This window comes from Sus scrofa, chromosome 6 (genome assembly GCF_000003025.6).
Source record: "Sus scrofa isolate TJ Tabasco breed Duroc chromosome 6, Sscrofa11.1, whole genome shotgun sequence".
Taxonomy (NCBI): Eukaryota; Metazoa; Chordata; class Mammalia; order Artiodactyla; family Suidae; genus Sus; species Sus scrofa.
This window is the reverse complement of record NC_010448.4, coordinates 160388549-160412731: the sequence shown is the minus strand read 5'-3', so window position 1 is coordinate 160412731 and position 24183 is coordinate 160388549. Positions and strand designations below refer to the sequence as shown.

The window sequence follows — 24183 nt, the reverse complement described above, 5'->3', positions numbered from 1 at the left end:
TGTGCTTTGAACTGTCATTTTTTTGGCACCAACATTAAGATAGTGTTAAACCGACTAAACTAAGACGTATTATTCATATAAGAAGAGGTTTCTGTTACTTGTTTTTTGCATTAGAGTTATTTGAATACCTATAATCCGATACTATACTAGGTGGATGAATGATACAGAGGTGAAAAAAGAGCCAGTCCCTGTCCTCGAGGAAGTTACAGTCTGGGGGAAAAATAGATGTTTATAACCCTGTGGGAAATACGCTGCGTAAGAATAAGCACAGAAAGAATGGGGGCCTTTCGAAGTCCTGAGAAGTCGGGGAAGGATTCACAGAGGAGGGAGCGTATGTGACCCTCAGGTGAGATGTGGATGAGCAGAGAGAAGGGCCACGGGAGGGAGGGGAATGGAAATGCTCTTCCCTTGGAGGTTAAACCCCAGTGAGAAAGGCCTGGCGCTTGCTTTCTTTGGGGAGCCCTAGGCTATTGAGTGGCTCTGGCATAAATTGTGGGAAGATGCAAAAGAGGGTGACAAGGACCAGGTCATGAAAGTGTCCTTTTAGTCTTTTATGAATTTTTAATATTTTCTCATAAGTGATGGCAGTTGCTGGTCAGGACTGCAGTTTAGAAAGATAGATACACCTAAATTGTGTAGCAGTGAATGCAGTGGGGCTGCATTACATGTAGGAAGACCAGCCAAAACTGGGTAGAAAATTGAGAAATGTTTATAGCCTGAACTATGGTCACACAGAGGAATAGAGGAAAAAACATCGACTTCAGAAGCAGTAAGTAGGCAGATTTGGGCAGATACTGACAATGAGTTTTCACTCATTAGGAAATATTTGACCTATTGTATTCTGTCAGATCAGAGCTTGATGTGCTCTGTTGTACAGAAAAGGTCTTTACATGAGTAATAAGCAAAATACTTTTTAAAGCCTTACTGGTATATAGGTTGCTATGGTTAGAATTTGGATTCTGGAATCTTAGAATAGGTTCTAAATCTGTATTGCTTTAAAGGTGCATAATCTTGGTCAAGTTATTTAACCCATATAATTCTTGTTTGTAAAATGAGGATGATAATAGTTTAAGCTGATTCAAGATGTCATTGTGGACATTTAAATGAGAATAATGGCAGTCAGTGCTGGCTTTGGTTTCTGATATATAATATATATGCAGTAAATGGTAGCTGTTATAGAAGACAAATTAACATTTATTTGCTTTAGTGTTCTTATATTTGTAGTAGATGCAGTTGGCTTAATTCTTGTTGGGTATTTTTTCCAACTCTTGCCATCTCAGGAGTCAGTGCTCTTCTTACAGCTTGGGGTTTGCCTTGAAAGCTAGCACAAATGTGGAAATGATTAAATGTGAATTTGCAAGCTCAGTACCATCAGCCAAACATAGACCTTGAACCTTGGTTTATTTTAGTAGGAAAAATTGTGGAGGATTCCAGTTCTTTTAAGTGTGTGCATAGGAACTGAGAAATACAGTATCATGTATAATTTTACCGTAACTATTCAGAATTTCAAATTTTGTAAGGAAAATGGCTGTATTAATTCAGGAAATTTTGTTACCTTATGAATCAAATTCAGGTTCTGAATGTGGGAAAAGTAAAATATATGTGACTAGGTGAATACATACTGTTAAGACAGAAGACTTTAGTTAATAAGGAAGAGCGATTTGAACCCACGATTCAAGAAGGCTAGCTTAGCAGGAAGAGTTTGGTTTAGTGTGTTGCTTTCTTAATATTTGTATGTGGGGAAACTATTACAAGACCGTAATTAGCAGTTTGCCAGTAGAAATTTCACTTTAATTTTGAAAAAAAAAATTTAAAATGATAGTAGAGTTAAAAGAAAATAGGCGTTTGGAAGAAAATTGCAAACTAAAGGTTATTATTGAAGTACTTTGAAGTATTTAATCACTGTCTTGAAACAGAATTAAGAGCAGTCGCCTACATTGGACATTAGCTATTATTCAAAACAAAGTACAATTGAATATCAAAATGGATCGTCTGTACTCTAGAAGGATATAACTGTATTCAGCAAAAGCTTGATAATCGGTTAGTCTTATAACATTGACACTGATAGTCACTCTCTGGCCTCAGTTTTAAGGGTTCTTCTGAAATTTTCCTGAAATAGATAAATTTTAAGTGTTACCAGTTGTATCTGTAACAGGTATACAGAGTCAGATATGCAGGCGCATAGACTTTTCTTTCTTCACCTTATAAGCCTCCTTCTCTGTGCTCTCCCGGTACCCATCCCAGAACAAATCCAGAATTTATGAACCTCCTATTTGAAGGAACCCAGAGTTAAATTGTGTCCAGCTAACCAGCTCAGGCTTCCTTTTCTCCCTCAATTTCATCTATCCTTATTTGCCCTAATATAGATTCCCAAACTGGTGGAACTACAGATATTTTATTTGGCCAGCACAGTGTTCATTGACTATTACTATTTTTGTATTTTTAGGGCTGCACCCATGGCATATGGAGGTTCCTAGGGTAGGGGTCGAATTAGAGCAGTAGCCACTGGCCTACACTACAGCCACAGCAATGCAGGATTCGAGCTTGTGTCTGCGACCTACACCACAGCTCACGGCAACGCCTGATCCTTAACACACTGAGCGATGCCAGGGATCGAACCTGCATCCTCATGGATGCTAGTCAGATTTGTTTCTGCTGAGCCAGGACAGGGAACTCCTTTTTTTAAATTTTTTGTCTTTCTAGGGCCACACCTGCAACATGTGGAGGTTTCTAGGCTAGGTGTCCAATCGGAGCTGTAGCCGCCGGCCTATGCCACAGCTACAGCAACACGGGATCTGAGCAGCGACTTTGACCTGCCCATGGCAATGCAGGATCCTTAACCCACTGATCGAGGCTAGAGATTGAACCTGCGTCCTTATGGATGCTAGTCAGGTTCCTTACTGAGCCATCCCGGGAATTCCCCCCACTTTTAAAAATTTTAATGGCACTTTAAATCCCTTCAAATTGATAGGCAGGTTCCCAGCTTCCCTTGTTACCGGCCCCAGAGATCACGGGATTGTATTCCCTGCTTGGCCTCAGTAGGTGTTGATTGAGCTTGTGTGCCACCTGCTGGTTATCTGCTGCTACCACTAGTTTTCTAGCTGTTGAGTCAGGTTTCCGCTGTTTCTCTCCCTGAAGGAAGAGAATTTGAAAGCTTGAGTCCTTTCACTGTTCTGTTTCTAAAGACCTGTAATATGATAGCTTCTGTGTGAACTTCTTGTTATTGGGTTTCACTGATTTGTAAACTGAATGAAAGTACATGTTGAAAAGAAATTGTGCTTTGGAGCCAGACGTGTGTTTGAAATGGCTTCCCTGCTTACTGGTTGTGTGACCTCTGGCCAGTCACTGACCCTCTTGAGCCCCTGAGAATGATGAGAATAGTCAAGCCTACCTTTTAAAGTTCGATTGTTACGGAGCTGAACGTGTACAGTGATCGGCACATACAAGGTCTCGGTAAGATTTTGGATTCTGTTGAGGTAATTAAGTTCAGAGCTTTGCATTTTTTTGGTTTATTTATGATCTTATGATTTAATTTTGTACAGGCGAGCCCATTGCAGATAAACCTTTCCTGTATGAATATCATTTTTGCCAGTATTGCTCTTGTTTTATAACTCTAGTCTTTAAATTCTTTTTCCTGAGGTAAATTATGAGATGAATAAATGAGAACTGATCTCATTTTTTTCCATTTTGAGCTTTATTAAGCATTTCACTTGGCCCAGATATGGTTTCTAACCTGAGTAAGGATGAAAAGCACAGCATAAATTTATCTCTGACCTTCGGAATTGCATTAAAGTTTTTAGATCAATTGATTTAAAAGATTGATTCTATTTTGATGTTGTATCAAAGAGCCACAAAACTCTTTGAAGATAGTTTTTATACAGCTCTTTTATTTAATGATAATTTGATTTCTCTTACCTAGGTCTTTTACTCTTATTTTCCATTGGCTCTCAAAGCTGGTGAGGTAGACATTAGTTAAGTACTTTTGTGATATGTACCACTAAATTATCAAAGGAGCAGTATTTAGTTACCTAAGGAGTTTTGAAAAATAGATCAAAAGAAGGTAACCAGGACAAACTATGTTTAAATTCTAATATTAGATAATATCTAATATGAAATAATATTCTAACATGTATTCTAATATTAGAATGTTCTAACAGAGGCAGAGCACAGAAGATTTTTAGGATAATGAGACTATTCTAGGCGACACTACAGTTGTAGATACTTATCATTATACGTGTATCAAAATCCATGGAATGTACAAAACCAAGAGCGAATCCTGCTGTAAACTATGGACTTTGAATGACATTGGCGTGTCAGTGTAGGTTCATCACTTGTTACACATGTACCTCTCTCGTGCAGGAGATTGGTAGTGGGGAGGTTGTGCATATGGGAATTCTGCACTTTCTGCTCAGTTTTGCTGAGAACCTAAAACTATTTTTTAAAAAATTAAATTAGGAGTTTCTGTCATGGCTCAGCAGGTTAAGAACCCAGCATAGTGTCCATGAGGATACCACTTAGATCCCTGGCCTCGCTCAGTGGGTTAAGGATCCGGCATTGCCACAAGCTTTGGCATCAGTCACAGATGCGGCTCTAGTTCTACCCATAGCCAGGAACTTCTGTATGCCACAGGTGCAGCCATAAATAGAAAAAAAAAAAAATCAAGTTTATTCTTAAATAAGAAATCAGGAATTCCCATTGTGGCACAGTGGAAATGAATCCAACTAGGAACCATGAGGTTGCGGGTTCGATCCCTGGCCTTGCGTACTAGGTTAAGGATCCGGCATTGCTGTGAGCTGTGGTGTAGTTTGCAGACTCAGCTTGCATCTGGTATTGCTGTGGCTGTGGTGTAGGCCAGCAGCAACATCTCCGATTAGACCCCTAGCCTGGGCACCTCCATAATACCTCATGTGCAGCCCTAAAAAGACTAAGAAAAGAAATCAAAAGGTAAGCAATCAAGGCAAACAATGTTTAATTTAGAATATATAATGTGTTTTGCATCTATAAGTTTATAATAGACTTTTATGTGTGTGCTATTTTATAAATAATATCTCAGTGTGAGAAATTAGGTTTCTGTTTTTACCCTTAATAGGTAAACCGTATGCCTTTGATCATTCTTCTCTTAATGTAAAAATACTAATCCTGGGTAAGTTATGATCTCAGGTATAATGATATAAAGGAGGAAGCTTTCAAAAGACCCTGTTAATCAGCTCATAATATTACTTACCATAAATTTACTTGTGGAAAGTAATATGGTTTTTTATTTTTTAATTTCAGATTCAGTTTTTTAATGACTGGGAAGCATTAATACCAATGTGGGCTTTTATCAAAGGATCTCAAAAGTATAGACAAGACATCTTTCTGAGACAAAGTAACAGACTTGCCATTTTTGAGTTTCTGAAAATTGTTGCCAAGAATTTTGATACACCACAGAGTTCCCACTGGTGGCTCAGTGGGTTAAGGCTCTGGTGTCGTAACTGCTGTGGTTCTGGTTACTGCTGTGGCACAGTTCCATCCCTGGCCCAGGAACTTGTGAGTGCCATGAATGTGGGGGGAAAAATATGACATACCTACATTTATGCAAAGTAACAAAATTGGAAAATGAACTCTAGTTTTAAACTTGGGTGCAGAAGCAACACTTTACTAATTTTTGATGACCTTTCCACACGGCTTAGTTGAGCACACACTGTGCAAAAAGCATGAGGCTGACGAGGAGAGTTGAGAAGCATATATGTGTGAATGTATAGAACCAGCCAACTTTAAGAGTGTAGTTTGTTTCTGTCAGCTTTCTGCATAAACTGGCTTTAAGTAGGAGTTTCCATTGTGGCTTAATGGTAATGAACCTGACTAGTATTCATGAGGACACAGGTTTGATCCCTGGCCTCACTCAGTGGGTTAAGGATCTGGCCTTGCCGTGAGCTGTTGTGTAGGTTGCAGACATGGTTTGGATTTGGCATTGCTGTGGCTGTAGCGTAGGTTGACAGCTACAGCCGCAACTCGATTCTAGCCTGGGAACTTCCATATGCCATGAGTGTGCCCCTAAAAAGATGAAAAAAAAAAATTGACTTTAAGTAGCTTTATAGTTTAACATCTTACTGTGATTTTATATTGCTTTCTTTAAAGGCTTAAGAAGGTGATAATTTTTTTTTTTTTTTTTTTTTTTTTTTTTTTTAGTTCCTCTGGATCTGCCTCAGTCTTAACACACAGCAGCTCAGGAAATAGTCTAAAGTGCCCAGATACCACAGAATCACTTAACTCTTCCATGTCCAATGGGACAAGTGATGCCGGTAAGCAATCTTTGAGAGTTTAACTTTTTTTCCCTTAAAATATTTGTTTGAGGGAGTTCCCGCTGTAGCACAGTGGGTTAATGGTCCAGTTTGTCTCTGTGGCAGTGCCGGTTCGATCCCCAGCTCAGCACAGTGGGTTAAGGATCCGGTGTTGCCCCAGCTATGGCATCGTCCACAACTGTGGCTTGGGTTCAGTCCCTGGCCCTGGAATTTCTACATGCTGTCAGCGCAGCCCAAAAAGAAAAAAAAAATTTTGAGTAGTTCTCTTGTGGTGCAGTGGGTTAAGGATCTGGCATTGTCACTGCAATGGCTTGAGTTGCTGGCCTGGGAACTTCGATCTGCCGTGGATGTGGCCCAAAAAAAAGTTTGAAAAAAATTTGTATGATATTGGTAACAGCACAGATTGGCCCATTTTAACACCAGTTTAAGAAGATCTGTTTTCTTTTAGACCTTTTTGATTCACATGACGATAGAGATGATGAAGGAGAGGCAGGGTCGGTGGAAGAGCACAAGAGCGTTATCATGCATCTGTTGTCACAGGTTAGGCTTGGAATGGATCTTACTAAGGTAAGAATCAAATTTAGCATTTGCTGTTCGTCTGAGCATGTAAATGTAGACTGCTCAGTGATTGTGTGGTGAGTGTATGCAGATGTAGTACAGTGACATGACTTGTTTATACCTTCGTCTTAAGAGTTAATATATATGTAGATGAGTAAACCGACAATTTTTATAAATGGACAAAATAAGTAAAACTAGAATAATTTTATAGGGGAGGTCCCATCATGGCTGTGGCTCAGTGGTTAACAAACCCAACTAGGATGCATGAGGACATGGGTTCGATCCCTGGCTTCGCTCAGTGGGTTAAGGATCCCGTGTTGCCGTGAGCTGTGGTGTAGGTCTCAGATGCGGCTTGGATCCCACATTGCTGTGGCTAAGGTGTAGGCCGGCAGCTACAGCTCCAATTTGACTCCTTAGCCTGGGAACCTCCATATGCTGTGGGTGCAGCCCTAAAAAGACAAATAATAATAATAAAGAAAGAACAGTTTTATAGAGGTAATACATATGGATTGTATGGATTAAGGTTGGGATTTTATTGGGGCAAGCATGCAATAGTATCGGGCTTGTTTCATAGTTTTGACAAAACCTAAAGCAATGTAGTTTGCACAGAATCAATATGAGCAGAGTTCTGAACTTGGGTTTAGAGGACCTCTGTTGGCATCCTACTTCTGCTCTCACCAACCTATGTGACACTGAACAAGTCACTTCCTCTGTGATCCTTGTTTGGGTTTTTTAATATGCAAAATGGACATACAGTGACCTACTTTACAGGATTCTTGTAAGGATTGGAACAGTTAGTGGAAAATTGTATGATACACTTTGAGCCATTTAATTGCTGTGGTTCTGGATTTGAATTTAAACTTGGAGCTCTAAACAGAATGCCTGTGGTATAGGAGACTGGTGTATAGGTGACTGTAAAATCCCTGCCACTGTGCTCTAAGCCTCATCCTTTTACTAATGTCCACCAAAGCGCTGCAGAGTAGATGCTGTTGTTAACTTCATTTCATAGATGAGGAAACTTACGTTCAGAGAGGTTAAGTCACTTGGCTAAGTCCTGTTCAGTGGCAGAACTGAGAGTCTTAAGATTTCTGGTCAAAGGTTTCAAAATCTGTAAACTAACCTGTAATACTTCCCAGTAAGTGTTTATAATAAAAATTTTTACCACAGATCTAAATGAGAACAGAAACACAAGAATAGGATTAATTCGTGAAACCAGACACGTGCTGAGAATGTTCTAGATAAGAGAATATTGGCAGGAGCTTGCCCCTAGAATTTTTTCAGTGATCATTAGATTGATCGCATAATTGCTAGAGAAGAATTGTCACTCCAGATTTGAAAGATAGAGCTTAATTTTAGATGTCGACATTTATAATGTATTTTTTTTCTACATCTTTCACCTTGGTTGGTTTGGGTCTCCAGTAATAGGAAATCTACCTAAATGGTATCTTGAACAATACTAGGTATATTGTCTCATGTAATGAGAAGTCCAGACGTAGGGTAGTTCCAGGATTAATTTGTGATATGTCAACAGTATAACAAAGGCCCGAGGTTCCTTCTGTCTCTCTGCTCTGCTGTCCTTAGCCTGCTACCCTCAGATCCATCTCTTCCGCATTGCAAAATGACTGCCATACTTCCAGTCATCACATCTGAATGCAGTTACGTCAAGCGACAGAAAAATAACTTATTTTCATGAATAATTTCTTTTCCAGAATTGGCCCATCAGGCTTCCAATTGAGTCTCATTGGCCAGAGCTAGGCATGTATGCACACCTAAGCCAGTTACTGGCAAAGGAGGGTAAACAATTGGTTTGGATTAATCTACATTCACCCCTTGAGATCTGGAAGGGCCCTGTGACTCTCATGGCAACATAGAGCCTAAACCTGAACTGAATCAAAGTTGTGTTACTAAGAATGCGCATAAGCTACAGAAGTGTGTGCCACGACCAAGTGCGTAATTCTTGTCTCATACAATTTCTTTTGCCAGATGGTCTATATTTGGGTTTGTAGCCACTACAAGTTTGTTAATTTTTTTGCCAAGTTAGCTATTTAATAAATATTTATTGACATGAATGACTCTGATTGGCAGTGGCTTTTAAAATCTTGTTTCCCTTGTGCATTCCAAAGTATTATTATAATAATGCCTTGGGAGTTCCCATTGTGGCTCAGCGGACATGAACCTGACTGGTATCCATAAGGATGTGGGTTCATTTTATTGCTTTAAAATACTATATTTTTTTAATTGGTAAGGTTAGTTCTTCTTCGTGCTTTCCCTTTTCAGAATGTCTTGGCATTTTTGTGGTTTTTGTCCACATGAATTTTAGAATCAGTTTTACATACACACACGCACAAACTTACTGGGATTTTAAAATTGGAGTAGCCTTGGAGTTCCCCTTTGTGGCTCAGTGGTTTAAAAAAAAAAAAAAAACCACTGGTATCCATGGGGATGCAGGTTTGATCCCTGACCTCGCTCAAGTGGGTAAAGGATCCATCATTGCTGTGAGCTGTGGTGTAGGTCGCATATGCAGCTCGGACCTGGCATTGCTGTGGCTGTGATGTAGGCTGGCAGCTGCAGCTCTGATTCGACCACTAGCCTGGGAATTTCCATATGCCACAAGTGCAGCCCAAAAAAGCAAAAAAAGAACCAAAACTTTAAATTTGTGTCTCATTTTCCTATTTTTTTAAAATATTTTCGGAGTTCTCACTATGGCAGAGCAGGTTAAGGATCTGGTGTTGCCACAGATACGGCATAGGTCACAGCTGCAGCTCAGATTCAATCCCTGGCCCAGGAACGTCCATATGCCAGGGATGCAGCCATTTTAAAAAAATCTTTTTTTCTCACTTCAACTATTTTCTAAAAAGTTATTTTCCAAATATATTGTGGGGTTTGGAAGTACCATAAAGTCACATCCCATTTACCTCATTTGATCTTCAAAACAGTCCTAAAGTTTTAGGAAGACATATGATTATCCTCCTTTTTACAGAAACTTAGAGAAGACGAATTAGTTTTCCAGAGTCTCTTGATACTGAGAAGTGGCGAAATAAGTACTTGAACCCAGATTGAAGAAAGTTAGCCAGGTCACTTTCATCACTGTTCCAACAGCTTGACATAATGACTCATATCAGTATATTGCTTTGAAAACATTGAAAATCTGTTGAATGAGAGTTCTCAAGAAAATTTTCAAATAGAAAGAAAAAAAATTTTTTTTACTGCACATCAAATTTATGATTTTTAGCGATTTCTTCTTTTTCAAATTGCCTGTTCAGTTCTTTTGTTCATTTTTCAACTGGCAGCAGTTATTTTTGTTGATTTGGGAGAGCTATTTATATATTAAGGTATTCACCCCATCTTGTTCTTCAATAGTCTTAACTTAGTTACACTTAGGATTTCTGTGTTTTTCAAGAGTGGTAGGAAGTTGTGCCAAGCTTACCTGCCACTCTAAGGATATTTATATTGTGAACATACATGTTCTGTGGAACATTTAAACTTTGGAGTCTGATAATAAACACTCTAAATGTTAGAACCCTGGTGTTCCTTTCCAAGCCTGTGTTCTGTCATCCCTCTCTATATACTCAGCAGTACTGGTACACTGGTCAGTCCCTGTCACACTCATTTTCTGTCTCTGTGTCTTATTCTTCTGTTTTCCCTCTGTCTAGTTTAGCCCACTCTCGAAGGCTTTTCTCTAGCCTCACTTGAATTAAGTTTTGCCCTTATTCTGGTTCCCCAAACAAAACATCATCTTTCCCTCTTCTGAATGTCAAGGGTTCTTGAGCATCTTTTGTATGATATTTATCACATTCCACCTAAAATGTAAATGCTGGTATTATTCTGTCATACTTGCCTTTGCTGCCACTATAGCATTACTACTGGATTTTGAATATAGCAGATGTGCAGTAATTACTGCACTGAAAGGAATTTTTACTTCCTATTATGCTCCACTTCCATAGTGAATAATGTCTAATCTGATACACATTTTAAAAATTCTTCTTCCATTCCCTAATGAAATCTTCCTTTTTTAAATTGGTTAATGCTAATCTTTCTCATTGTTTCCCCATATTCCAATTTCTTCTTTTCTTTACTTTCTCCTTTGCCACATTCCCATGATGAAAGAGTTGGTTGAATCCCTTTTTTTTTTTTTTTTTTTTTTGCTTTTTAGGGCCGCACTTGCGGCATACGGAGGTTTCCATGCTAGGGGTCGAATTGGAGCTACAGCTGCCAGTCTGTGCCACAGCCACAGCAATGCAGGATCCGAGCTGGGTCTGCAACCTACATCACAGCTCATGGCAACACTGGATCCTTAACCCACTGAGCGAGGCCAGGGATTGAACCCGTATCCTCATAGATACTAGTTGGATTCGTTTCTGCTGTGCCACAATGGGAACTTCTGAATCCCATTTTTATTCTCTCCTTTTGTTTATTCCTTCAGTTACTTATTTAAAGTTTTCTTTCTTTGTAATAGTAGCCTAGGGTGCAAGTACAAATAAGTATGGCCCTAGTATTCTAGGAGCTTATTGTTTATTTGAGAAACGCAGATCCATAAGTAGATAAATTTCCTAATGCGCTTATGATGTTAGAGAAGCCACAGTAAAGACTGTGCAGAACCGCCCCCACCCCCACCCCCTGAAGTTAGGCAGAGCGTTTTGAATCCCACTTAGTAATGGGGCAGTGAGAAAATTTCTCACTTTTTGAGCTTCATTTTTCTCGTCTATAAAAATAAAGGTAACAGTTTCTTCTAAACAGGATTGTTGTACAGTTTGATAAGATAATGTATATGTGATGCCCTAGAAGGTCCTAGGTATTAAAGGGTTGCTGCTTGTTATTGCTACACTGATTCAGGGAGCTAAAGGGATGTTGCACAAAGGAAGTGACGTTTGAACATTCAGAATCTCTGTTTTCCATCTGCTGGGCAGGTTAAAGTGCATTTCTGAATCAGAACAGTTTGGGAAGTAGTTATCAGAAGCATGCCTGAACAGTGTTTGGTGGGTGTTACCATCTTTAGAATGAGTTTTTTGTTCTCATTTGTTTTTTTTTTTTTTTTTTTTTTTTGCTTAAGTACTTCAGCAGTCTGTTTATTTGCAGTGGAATTTGATCCTCAAGGATCAAATACGTATGTTTTTCAGGTAGTTCTTCCAACGTTTATTCTTGAAAGAAGATCTCTTTTAGAAATGTATGCAGACTTTTTTGCACATCCGGACCTGTTTGTGAGGTATTTGACTTAATACAGTAGTTTCCAATTTTCTAAAAAGGTGTTACTTATTAGCTCTCTGCCATTGCAAGATAGATGAATTCCTTTTTGCCTTTCAAACATATCTGGGGAAACGTGATTTTGAATATTTTGTTTGTATTAGATGCCTGTTTGCTTAGGTTATTTGTTGGTAATGTTGTTAGGCCACCAAGTTAAGCACTTTAAAAAATCTTGAGAGCCTGTTAATAATGTGGCCAGTATTTATGGAGCTAAGGCTAGGATCCTCTTTGATCCTGGGATTGGTAATCAATCACTGTTAAAGTAGTTACACTATATCCTGATGAAGTTCAGTTGTCTGAGTTCAGCAGACTTTTCTCTCCCACCTGTTGTTTGCCAGATACTTTATTATGAGTTGGAAAAGGAGAGTCAGTGTCTGCCTTTGAGGAGTTTATAGTCTAGTGTCCAGATTATGGACGGATTCATAAATTTCAATACAAAGCTCGCAATATTAGATATATGTGCAAAGGACAGAGATAATCCAAATGTGGGATTGATTTATCAGGAGGTCAGTGAGTTCACACTGCCTTGCGGTGGTAGCAGAAAAATTTTCTTTATAACAGAATATTCTAATCCGTCCTCTCTGATTGTATTATTTGGCTTTGAACTGTTGTTTACTGAAACCAGATTCGGATAACTAAGTTTCACAGTGTGTGGACACATTGGCTGACAGTGATGCATACCTAGTTGATGAAGATTTTGAGGGCTACTTAACCAGTTCCCAAAGGATAGAAATTCAAATAAATGTGACACTGTTTAAATTAATACAAAATTGAACAAATATTGGTAACATTTGTAAGCAAAGATAGAAACTATCAGTTATTCACTAGATGAAGATTTGAGATTTAAGGATAGTTTTGTTTTTGCTTTTTTGTCTTTTTAGGGCTGCGCACGCGGCATATGGAAGTTCCCGGACCTGGGGGTCGAATCAGAGCTGTAGCTGCCAGCCTACACCACAGACACAGCAATGCTGGATCATTAACCCACTGACTGATACCAGGGATCAAACCTGTGTCCTCATGGATACTAGTAGGGTTTGTTACTACTGAGTCATGACAGGAACCCCTAAGGATAGTTTTTATGTATGAGAATTTAAACTTTGAGATCCTTAGAGAATCCATTTAAAAAATACAAAAGTACAGCTAAAAACCCAATAGATAAAGATTAATTATAGTTTTAAAAATAAGTAATTCCCCCAAAAGGAGGAAAGGAATGGAACAAAGAATAAAGGGGATAAATAGAAAACAAACACCAAGATTACAGAGTTAAACCCAGCTATAACAGTATTACACTAAACGGGAATGGTATACATGTTCGGAGTTCCCGTCGTGGCGCAGTGGTTAGCAAATCTGACTAGGAACCATGAGGTTGCGGGTTCAATCCCTGGCCTTGCTCAGTGGGTTATGGATCTATGGTTGCTGTGAGCTGTGGTGTAGGCCAGCGGCTACAGCTATGATTCAGCTCCGACCCCTAGCCTAGGAACCTCCATATGCCGCAGGAGTGTCTTTGAAAAGACCAAAAAAAAAGAAGTAAAAGTAAAGGAGGAGTTCCTGTCGTGGCTCAGTGGTTGGCCAACCCGACCAGCATCCATGGGGATGCAGGTTTGATCCCTGGCCTTGCACAGTGCATTAAGGATCTGGCGTTGCTGTGGCTCTGGCATAGGCCGGTGGGTACAGCTCCAATTCGACCCCCTAGGCTGGGACCCTCCATGTGCCACTGATGCAGCCCTAGGAGACAAAAAGACAAAAAAAAAAAAAAAAAAGAAAAAGAAAAAGTAAAAGAATGGGCAGAGACATATCATGCAAAACACTAAATATAACAAAGCTGATATCAGAGAAAGGATACTTTTATGATAGAAATATCACCAGAGACAAGTAGAGTTATGTCGTATGATAAGAACCAGTTTATCAAGAATAAATAATAATCCTAAGTATTTAAAACAGCTTCAAATTGTGTGCAGCAAAAATTAATAGACAAGTTCACACTCAGGGTTGGAAATTCTTCCCTCAGGAGTTGATTGAACAACAATCACTCTCTCCCACCTACCCCCCAAAAATCAGTGAGGCTGTAGAAAATCCAGTTGACTTTTCTAAAATACTACCAGACAGTTTGTATAACACAGTTTTTTTAAGTTCACATGGAACATTCATCAAGCTAGACCATGAACTAGGAAGACTTAATAAATCTAGAATAACTGGAACCATACAGAATATAGTTACTGATCATAAAATAATTCAATTTGAAATCAGTAACCCAGATATATCCAGAAAATCTCCAACTATTTCACAATTAAACAGTGCACTTATATGCATGAAGTTCTGGAACGAGCGAGACTAATGGTACTAGAAAACAGAGGCAGTGATTGCCGCCCCAGGGTAGGGGTGGGAATTGCTTGGAAAGAAGTATCAGGAAACTTGGAGGTAGTGGCAGTGTTCTCTATCTCAGTTGCATGGTGATTGATTAAATGGGCAGATGCACTTTTCAAACTCATCAATGAAGACTGTTGTGTTTAATTATGTATATTATACCTCAGTTTTTATAAGAAACTGAGCTAGCTCCTGGTGCTGGGTCCTCTCTCAGTTTGGGCTTAGGGTGGACCCTCCTGAGGGTGCTGCATCCGCTTGTATCCTGTCAGAAAGCAAGACCTTACACTTTGTCTTTCTCCCTTGTAGTATTAGTGACCAGAAGGATGCCAGGGACCGAATGGTTCAGGTTGTGAAATGGTACCTCTCAGCCTTTCACGCAGGAAGAAAAGGATCAGTTGCCAAGAAGCCCTACAACCCCATTTTGGGTGAGATCTTTCAGTGTCACTGGACACTGCCAAATGATACGGAAGAGAATGCGGTACGTTCTGCAGTGATGTTTTTATTGACCTAGTGCTTAGATACTTAATACTTAGCTCGGTGTACCGATTCAAGACTTCATTTTATTTGGGGGCAGAGAGTAATGGCAAAAGCACTGATCAAAAGATGTTTGCCACCCATAGAAGAACGGTGTTGTTCAATCAGCATAGTTCGAATAGAATGAACAAGGGGAAAGAGTGACATGAGACAAAGAGATTCTAGAAATCAGATCATGCAAGGTCCTTGTGGAGCATAATCATTTTATGGCTTATCAGGAACTCATTTTTGTTTTGAAAAGGTCATTATAATGGTTTTGCGAAAAACCAGGAGAGACATGGTTGATTCAAGCTATATTTTGGAGGTAGAGCTGATAGATTGGGGAGGTAAGGGAAAGGGGACCATCAGAGGCGTCCTTGCATGTGGGTCTCAGTAATTGGCTGGTGCCATTTAGCATAAGGGAAAAGACTGAACTTGGGGAGGGACAAATCCAGAACTCAACTCTGATGTATGAGAGATCTGTTGGCTCTGTCAGTGGGACTGTCAAATAGGGAGTTAGAATTAAGCGTCTGGAGTTCAGGGAGACGTCTCGGGTGGAGATGGGGCTTTCAGAGACTTCAATATATTTAGATGGCATGTAAAGCCCTGAGATGAGGTGAAATCACCTAGAAAGACAGCACAGCTAGAGAAGGGAAGTAACTGAAACCTGAGCCCCAGGCTCCAATGTGTGGGACTTGATTTTAAGGAAAACAGGGAGCAGGGAAGACTCAAATAAATGCTAACAGGCCCCTAAGGATGAAGAAGTAACCTCCTAGCCCACAGTGACAGGCACATAATCTCTCATGAAACATAACTCCATATTTCTCCCTTTCCGTAAGTAGTTCTTACTGAATCAAAGAGAGGCAGTGTACGTCTGTTGTTCATACTGCAGACATTGATCAGTGCCTGTTCTGAGCCAGCCCTGGTCCTGAGTTAGACACACAGTCCTTGCTTTCAGGAATGTCTCAGGGAGACTTAGGAAGACTGACATAGAGCAGTAATTCTGTAGTGTAGTTAAGTGCCGTAAGACAAGTGTAGGTGCGATGCTTTGGGTGTGTAGAGGAGGGAGCAGTGACCACCTTGGGAGGCAGAGACTCCAGCTGTTAGAGTCTCTGCAGTGTCATTTGTTTCCACATCAAAAGAAGGTGATGTTTTATTTGCTTACAGGAGCTCGTTTCAGAAGGACCAGTTCCCTGGGTTTCCAAGAATAGCGTAACCTTCGTGGCTGAGCAGGTCTCCCATCATCCACCCAGTAAGTCACAGTGCTGCTCCCGCAAGGTCCGCTTTCAGACTCCTCTGTCTAAAGAGGTTCCTAAAAACTCTGTAACCGAGGTCGCCATACTGTCTGTTTTATGGCTGCCTGTATCTTCCCAGTCCTGTGAGGATGCTTCCTGATGATTGTTCCTTGTAAAAGTTCCAAAGGCTCTATTAGCTTCACCGGTTAAATCTACATGGAAAGAAGGGATTAGGGAAGCCAACTTTTAATACTTCTAAAGTCATCTTACATAGCATGAGCTGTACTGAAGAGATCTCAGCAGCTCTGAAGACAGTTTATATGAGAGAGGTGTCGTTTCTGCACAGTGTATTTCTGGCCGAGTGGAAAGAACGTGTGTTCTCCTCTGTTACTTGCTCAGTGCAGTGTTAAGACCGAAACACTGGACGGGCCCAGGTTGGGGCTGGGCAGAAACGTGCTTGCTGACCAGAAGGACAGAGCCTTTGATTTTAAGCCCTGGGATTGACCATAGCCTCGTGGTTCAGGGACGTTCCTGCCCACGAGGTCCTGAATGGTTGCTTGCATTGGGGGAAACAGGGAGTAAAAGGCAGGTGGGTGATTCCTGGCCACATTCAAGGCTGTCCTTTGAGGGGTAAAGGATTTTCCCCTTGCAGGCAGGTTTTTCTCTAGGTTGAGGGAGTGGGAGAGGAGGCTGTGGCTGTAGATAGTGCACCAATTGAAAACAATTTCTATTCAGTTTCAGCCTTTTATGCTGAGTGTTATAACAAGAAGATACAATTCAATGCTCACATCTGGACCAAATCAAAATTCCTTGGGATGTCCATCGGGGTGCACAACATAGGGCAGGGTGAGTCTGGGTGCTTTGGGTGAACTGCAGTGTTAATAGGAGGATTTCATGTCATTCTGATGTGTGCCGGACACTTGCCTAGTAAGAGTAAATGGCCCCAGAAAGACAGGCGGGATGTCATTGTTGGCATGGAAGCACGTGTCCTCGGGGTGGGAGCAGGGTTGGTTTTCCCTAAACTGAGAGGAGTGTCTGTCCGCTGCTCATCCGCGATTCCGCCCTCTCTCCCCAGGCTGTGTCTCGTGTCTGGACTATGACGAGCATTACATTCTCACGTTCCCCAATGGTTACGGCAGGCAAGTAGAGCTGTGTCCTCCTCCGAACGGCCAGCAGCAGGTCCTGCTGTTCCCTGCGCTGTCCCCTCCTTTCTTTCCTCTCAACGGTCCGCCTTACCTGAAACTTCTGATTCTGCAGGTCCATCCTCACAGTGCCCTGGGTGGAACTAGGCGGAGAATGCAGTATTAATTGTTCCAAAACCGGCTACAACGCAAATATCGTCTTCCACACTAAGCCTTTCTATGGGGGCAAGAAGCACAGAATTACTGCTGAGATTTTGTAGGTATTTTGTTTTTCTGTCTCAGTGCCCCTGATTCTCAGAAATACTTCTTTTATCTTGAACTGCAACTTCCATCAGGAGTTGACTGTTTTAATGGTTCTGTCTTGTAAACTTGTTCCACATCTTCCTAACATCTCATATCAGAAAGAGACCTAAAATCTGGGTTCAGGATAATCTGAGATCATTGGTAGGATTTCCTTCCTAGGAATGACTTGCAGTTGAGGAACTGAAAGGGTCTTCCTGCATCTCCTCACTAACCCAGATCACGCGTGCCTGATTTTTTTTTTTTTTTCTATTTAGGGCCATATTTGCAACATATGGAAGTTCCCAGGCTAGGGGTCACATTGGAGCAGCAGCTGCTGGCCTGTGGTCACAGCCACAGCAATGCAGGATCCAAGCCGTGTCTGTGACCTATACTGCAGCTCATGGCAATGCCAGATCCCCAACCCACTGAGCAGGGCCAGGGATCAAGCCTACATCCTCATGGATACAAGTTGGGTTCGTAACCTGAGCCACAACAGGGACTCTTGGGTGCCTGATCATTATTAACGATGAGCTAGTCCATACCGTAGATCCTGTGATGCCCACTGTGCCTTTTTTTTTTTTTTTGTCTTTTTGTTCTTGTTGCTATTTCTTGGGCCGCTCCTGCGGCATATGGAGGTTCCCAGGCTAGGGGTTGAATCGGAGCTGTAGCCACCGGCCTACGCCAGAGCCACAGCAACGCGGGATCCGAGCCGCGTCTGCAACCTACACCACAGCTCACGGCAACACCGGATCGTTAACCCACTGAGCAAGGGCAGGGATCGAACCCGCAACCTCATGGTTCCTAGTCGGATTCGTTAACCACTGCGCCACGACGGGAACTCCCCCACTGTGCCTTTTCTGTGCCTTTGTTGGGGTGAAAAGTAACCATCACATCTTTGCTTGATTCTTTTTGACACTCTAGGAGCTATGCTGTCTGGGTAACCAGTCAGCTGGGTGGTTTGGAGCCTACCTAGAAAAGGCAAATATGCAGGACTTTCTCTGTCCTCAGAGGCCTACTGGGGGAGTTCCCTGGTGGCTCAGTGGTTTAAGGATCTGGCATTGTCACTACTGTGTTGCAGGTTCAGTCCCTGGCCTGGGAACTTCTGCATGCTGCAGGTACAGCCAAAAAAAAAAAAAAAAAAGACGTTATTGGGCATAGGATTGGTTAAGCAATTCTTTAGGGAGATTATTAAATTTGGATGACAGAATCAGCAACCATAAAATTCTTGAGCAGGATAGGACCATGAACAACACAAGATGAAGTTTACTAAGCATCATGTTAAAATCTAAAATATCATTACAGTCAGAAAACACCTATGGGAGAGCTTAGGCAGCACCCAACCCCATTGTAATGCAGCTGCCCCTGGCCCCCAACAGGCAGGTGGGGGAGGTAGGAGGTCCAGAACGAAGACATGGGCGGGCCTGCACCAACAGGAACTGCTAGCAGATTTTTTGGCCAGTCACAGCGACGTAAAATAACAAAGACTGCTTTCTGAAAGAGCGCTTGGTGGGCTCTTCAAGTTAGGGTAATATTTTAATATTATGAAAATAATTTTGACCTAAGGGGAAGGAAGCCCCAGGGGCCCCTAGACCACACTTTGAGAACCTCTGCACAGTAACCTTCCAAGCTTGGGGTCCTACCGTTTTCCTTTCCATTTGTCTTCCTTTGCACAAAGTCCCAAATCACCGCGGAAAGAAGTTTCAGTCCAGTGACAGCGGCTTCATTCCTCTGCCCTGTGTATTTTCTCTTTCTGACCTCCTAGCCTTCCGTGTTCATGCGTTGCCCTTCCTAATCTGGCCTTTGCTGTAACGCATGTCTTCCCGAGTTTTACCGCTGCCATGCACGTCACTGCCATGTCCAAGCAAGGAAAAGAGTAAACCCCTTTGACCCAGAGGTCCCTTTCAGCCTGAAGATGGAAGCCTCGTCTCCAGTGTCGTGTCCTTAAGTGAAGGCTTTCCTGAGCCTCATTCTAGCAGCATCGCCCTTGCTCTCCAGAGCCCATCTGGACGCACCACAGGACTTGCCATCTCAGATCTCAGTGGCGATGTCTTTCCCCACCAGGCTGTGCACAGCTTAAAGCAGGGCCTGTCCCTAGGTTGCTGTGGCCCCAGCACCTAGTGCATTTCATGGCCACCGTTCCTGTTCATTAGCATCTTGTTCAGGGCCCTCCTTCTTAGACAGATGACTGAGAATCCAGTTTTATTAAGCTGCCTCCACCACAGACTGCACAGCTGCTCTTTGTTCTGCTCTGTGAGTAGGCCACACTGACCAGATTCTTTGCTAGAGTAAATTTCAATTTGAGACTAACACAAACGTTTGTGTTTGTTTGTTTGTTTTAATTTAGTTCTCCAAATGACAAGAAGTCTTTCTGCTCAATTGAAGGGGAATGGAATGGTGTAATGTATGCAAAGTATTCAACGGGGGTAAGAAGCTGTGTTTTGCCACTTATTTCAGGCTTCGTGGAATCATAGCCTGTCCCTTCCTCTGGCTCCCTTCAGCTGGCTACCGAACCACCAAGATGAGCTCTAATGCTCTCTCTTCAGGGCAAGCCTTTTCCTCCCCACCTCTTCCCCAGCAGCATAGGCAGTAGAATGAGTTTTACTTTCACTTCTCCTCTTAAAACACTCAAAGACAACATGGGGGGGGGAATGCTTAGCACTTAGTAAGCACCCAGTCAGTGTTAGCTATGACTTTAGAATGTGTGGTATGTTTATAAATAAAAGGAAGTGCTAAATTATTAATTCATGTTTGTTTTTTATATACACAGTTTGATTTACTGTAAGAAATGTGTTAATCGCCTGGCACCAGGGACACAGAAATAAGATAGTCCTGGCCCTCAAGGAACTTGCAAACTACTAATTAAGATAGGAGCGGGTAGTATGGGATTAACAGGAGGAATCAGTGAACTGGATTTGGACTTGGAGCATTTGAAATGTGAAAAGCACTTGAGTACTTAACGTTAGGATTAGCTGTCTCGGAGTTCCCACTGTGGCTCAGCAGGTTAAGAACCTGGCGTGATGTCTGTGAAGATGTGGATTTGGATGCCTGGTCTTGCTTAGTGGGTTAAGGATCCAGCATTGCTGCAAGCTGAGGCGTAGGTCACAGATGCAGCTTGGACCCAGCATTGCTGTAGCTGTCACGTAGGTTGAAGCTGCAGTTCCAATTCAGCCCTTAGCCTGGGAACTTCCATGTGCCACAGGTATGGCCTTGAAAAAGAAAAAGAAAAAAAGATTTATCTGTCTAGTTCTGCAGGCATGTAGCACATAGCAACATTGAAAAATGTCTGTTGAATTGAGCCTTTACCAAGGTTTAAAACACAATTAGGAGTTCCCGTCGTGGCGCAACAGTTAACAAACCTGATTAGCATCCATGAGGACCCAGGTTTGATCCCTGTCCTCACTCAGTGGGTTGGGGATCCAGGGTTGCTGTGGGCTGCGGTGTGGGTCGCAGACGTGGCTCGGATCCCACGTTGCTGTGGCCCTTGCACAGGCCAGCAACGACAGCTCTGATTGGACCCCTAGCCTGGGAACCTCCATACGCTGTGGGTATGGCCCTAAAACGACAAAAAACAACCCCACACAATTATAATTTAGCCTCAAGCTTGCCTTTGGAACTCATTGTCCACACCAGTAACATATGTGGGGTTTCATTATTAAATCTGTTAATGAGAAGAGTTGACTTTTCCTCCTGGAATAAGGTGAGCAATAAAATACATACCTACCCCTTCTGTCTTCTAGGAAAATGCAGTTTTTATAGATACCAAGAAGTTGCCTATAATCAAGAAGAAAGTGAGGAAATTGGAGGACCAGAATGAGTATGAATCCCGCTGGTAAGGAGATGACACAACTAGAGCTATTGATTCTCTTGCTGGTGGCCACGCATAGGTGCAGGGCTGGCGGTGGGCTGTAGAGCAGGACACAGCAGAGCACACGCTGAGTTTGAAGGCCCGGGTTCACATGGAGCTCCACCACTGAGCACTGTAACCGTGACAGTAAGTTAACCTCTCTTTGCCTTCATCCCTGAAAAGGGAACTACTGCAGCATTGTCATGAGAACTAAATGAGAGAAACATGGAGCACAGGTGTGCTGCTTGGCATATAATAAGAGCCAAGTGTATGCTGACTTAGCACCACCTTTGTGGCTCATAAGAGATGGCAGCGAGGTCCCAACTGAGACCATGTGTATATATATCGAAAACATCTTCAGGTCTTTTTTTGTTTGCAAGGAACTTTAAAAAATAATTTCATTCCTAAATTAATTTCAGTATCTCTAAAGTGACATTTTTAAAAAAACACTAACCACAATGTATTTTTTAAAAAATGAGTTCCTCCTTAATATCATCAAATATCTAATTGGTATTCAATTTATAATGTCTCAAACATCATAAATTTTTCCCCCTTCCATCTGTGGGATGAAATCAGGATCCTTTAGTGGTATGAGGATTCATGCACTAAAGTTGTTTTTTAGCACATGAAGGGATTTCTTAAATGAAGGGGACCTTACAAATTGTAACCCTGCCTATTGCCTTTAAGTTGTTAACAGTCTACTTGCCTGGACTGGAAATACATAGACATTTATGCTCTGCCGCTAACACAAGGGGGTCTTAGGATGGTTACTTTTCTAGTCCCAATGAATCTTCACTTGTAAAGTGTTGTTTGGACCAGACGTGTCTCGTTATCTGTCTCTCATCTTCCAGTCTTCCCGGCCTTGAGAGGAAGCCAGCTCTCTTTCCACCATCACCCCCTTAAGCCTCTGCAGTGCTTCTCTTGACCCTTATTCTCTGTATTCAAAACTGCTTCTCCCAGGTTTCATTCTTAATTCCAAGGGAGTTTTTATCAAATGGAACTTCTCAGCTCCTCTGATCTAAATAACCCTTTTGGTTTATAGTAAAGGACACTGAAGCCCTGGAGAGGTGAACTGACAGCCCCAAGGTTGTATCCCTAGTTAGAGGTACAGCCAGATGAGGTGGGAGGGCAGCGGGAATCCCAGTCTCAGCTGTTTTTTCTCCTCTATTTGTCTAAGCATGTATCCAGCTTTCTTCTCATCCTTTATTTCCTCCTTTGACAACTAGCGGTGTCATCTTCTGTGTCCTTTTCTCTGTCCTTTACCCCAGTGCCTAGTGCCAGCCTAAGGAGATTCGTCTGTGAAGTACAGCGCTCAAAGCCATTTGACTTGTACTGTAGTGATGTTGTATTCAGGACGACTCTAGCCTTTCATTGTCAAGATTGCTTTCTGCTCTGTCCATCAAGTACTTAGCACCTTCACTTCTTTTCCGTAGCCTTTGGAAGGATGTCACTTTCAACTTAAAAATCAGAGACATTGATGCAGCAACTGAAGCCAAGCATAGACTTGAAGAAAGACAAAGAGCGGAAGCCCGAGAAAGGAAGGAAAAGGAAATTCAATGGGAGACAAGGGTAAGCTTGCTTCGGGGAGCCTGCCTCAACCTTCCACCTGCTGTCCCCTAAACTATAACTCATTTATTCATTTCAGTGAATGGCAAAGTACCAAACACTGTTTTGAATGAGCCATGGCCCCTGCCTAAAAGTCACTGCAGTGTTGGGGTGGCGGGGAGAGACGCATAACGTAATTAAAAGCATGATATGATAGACGTACAAAGCAAGTGTGTAACCGATCCTCCCCCTTCTTTCTCTTACAGTTATTTCACGAGGATGGAGAATGCTGGGTGTATGATGAACCGTTACTGAAACGTCTGGGTGCTGCCAAGCATTAGGTTGGGAAACAGGGTTTGCTCCTGATAACCAGGGCAGGAGGCGTAAGCAAGCAACAATCTTCCTTTGGGAGAAGCTGTTAACTCCCTTCTTATTGCAGTGGTTCCTATCTCAGGGATACTGGACTTTCTGATGCAGATGAACAATTAAAGCGAGAAGAGCTTCCATTTTTCCTGTTCTGTGGCAGTCACAATTTGACTTCAGTCCTGAGAAAAACTTCAGGTTTTGAAAACAAGATGTCTGCTCCTTTTCCAAATCCCACGCTTTGAAAAGCATTTATAAATCCCAGTTTCAAACTCTGCACTCTAGAATTGCTGTTGTGATAATACAACATGTTTCTTAGTTCAGGTATCTTGGGTTCTATATATATATATATATATATATACACACACACACACACACACACATATATATACATATATATAATCTAGCTGATGCCAGATTTTTCATAAATACTCCATCTGCTGTAAATATTGGTTCCTCTGAGTTGTTTTAGAAAATGTAGCGCAATGTATTAAAATCAAGTATTAGGAGATTTCATGGCCTCACTTACAGTAACTTTTATTTTGGAATTGAACTATTATTAAATTGTATCTAATTCTGGACTACAGTTTAATTATACTCAGTGCTTCTTAAGGCTTCATAAATAATTTTTCCAACCTTTTTTTAAAATGTGTTTCTTATTTTTATGATTAAACTTGGACTCAGTTACCTGGCAACCTTGAATACAGGAGGAGCTAGCTTTTTAGGACTCTTGAACTATGGAGGGGTCCATCCTTTTTCTCCCTTACACTCTGTGTTGTCTTTAGCCCCCACAATGCTATTCTCAAGTCTTA

General features: G+C 41.6%; 1 protein-coding gene across 11 annotated transcripts in view; it reads left to right on the top strand.

The window, feature by feature from the left end:
- OSBPL9 (oxysterol binding protein like 9) overlaps positions 1-24019 on the top strand; it is a 177669-nt gene extending 153650 nt beyond the window's left edge. For 8 of the 11 annotated variants that reach the window (XM_003482083.4, XM_003482085.4, XM_005665435.3 and 5 more), the window contains 12 exons: positions 6172-6284; positions 6733-6851; positions 11960-12045; positions 14754-14925; positions 16128-16212; positions 16931-17041; positions 17271-17334; positions 17453-17593; positions 19964-20042; positions 21357-21448; positions 22897-23032; positions 23275-24015. In XM_003482083.4, the coding sequence (XP_003482131.2) occupies positions 6172-6284; positions 6733-6851; positions 11960-12045; positions 14754-14925; positions 16128-16212; positions 16931-17041; positions 17271-17334; positions 17453-17593; positions 19964-20042; positions 21357-21448; positions 22897-23032; positions 23275-23349 (1273 nt within the window). In that variant the 3' untranslated portion in view covers positions 23350-24015. Of the gene's footprint in view, positions 1-6171; positions 6285-6732; positions 6852-11959; positions 12046-14753; positions 14926-16127; positions 16213-16930; positions 17042-17270; positions 17335-17452; positions 17594-19963; positions 20043-21356; positions 21449-22896; positions 23033-23274 lie in introns of all 11 variants that reach the window. The other 3 variants (XM_005665436.3, XM_003482084.4, XR_002345204.1) reach the window with 3 other exon arrangements.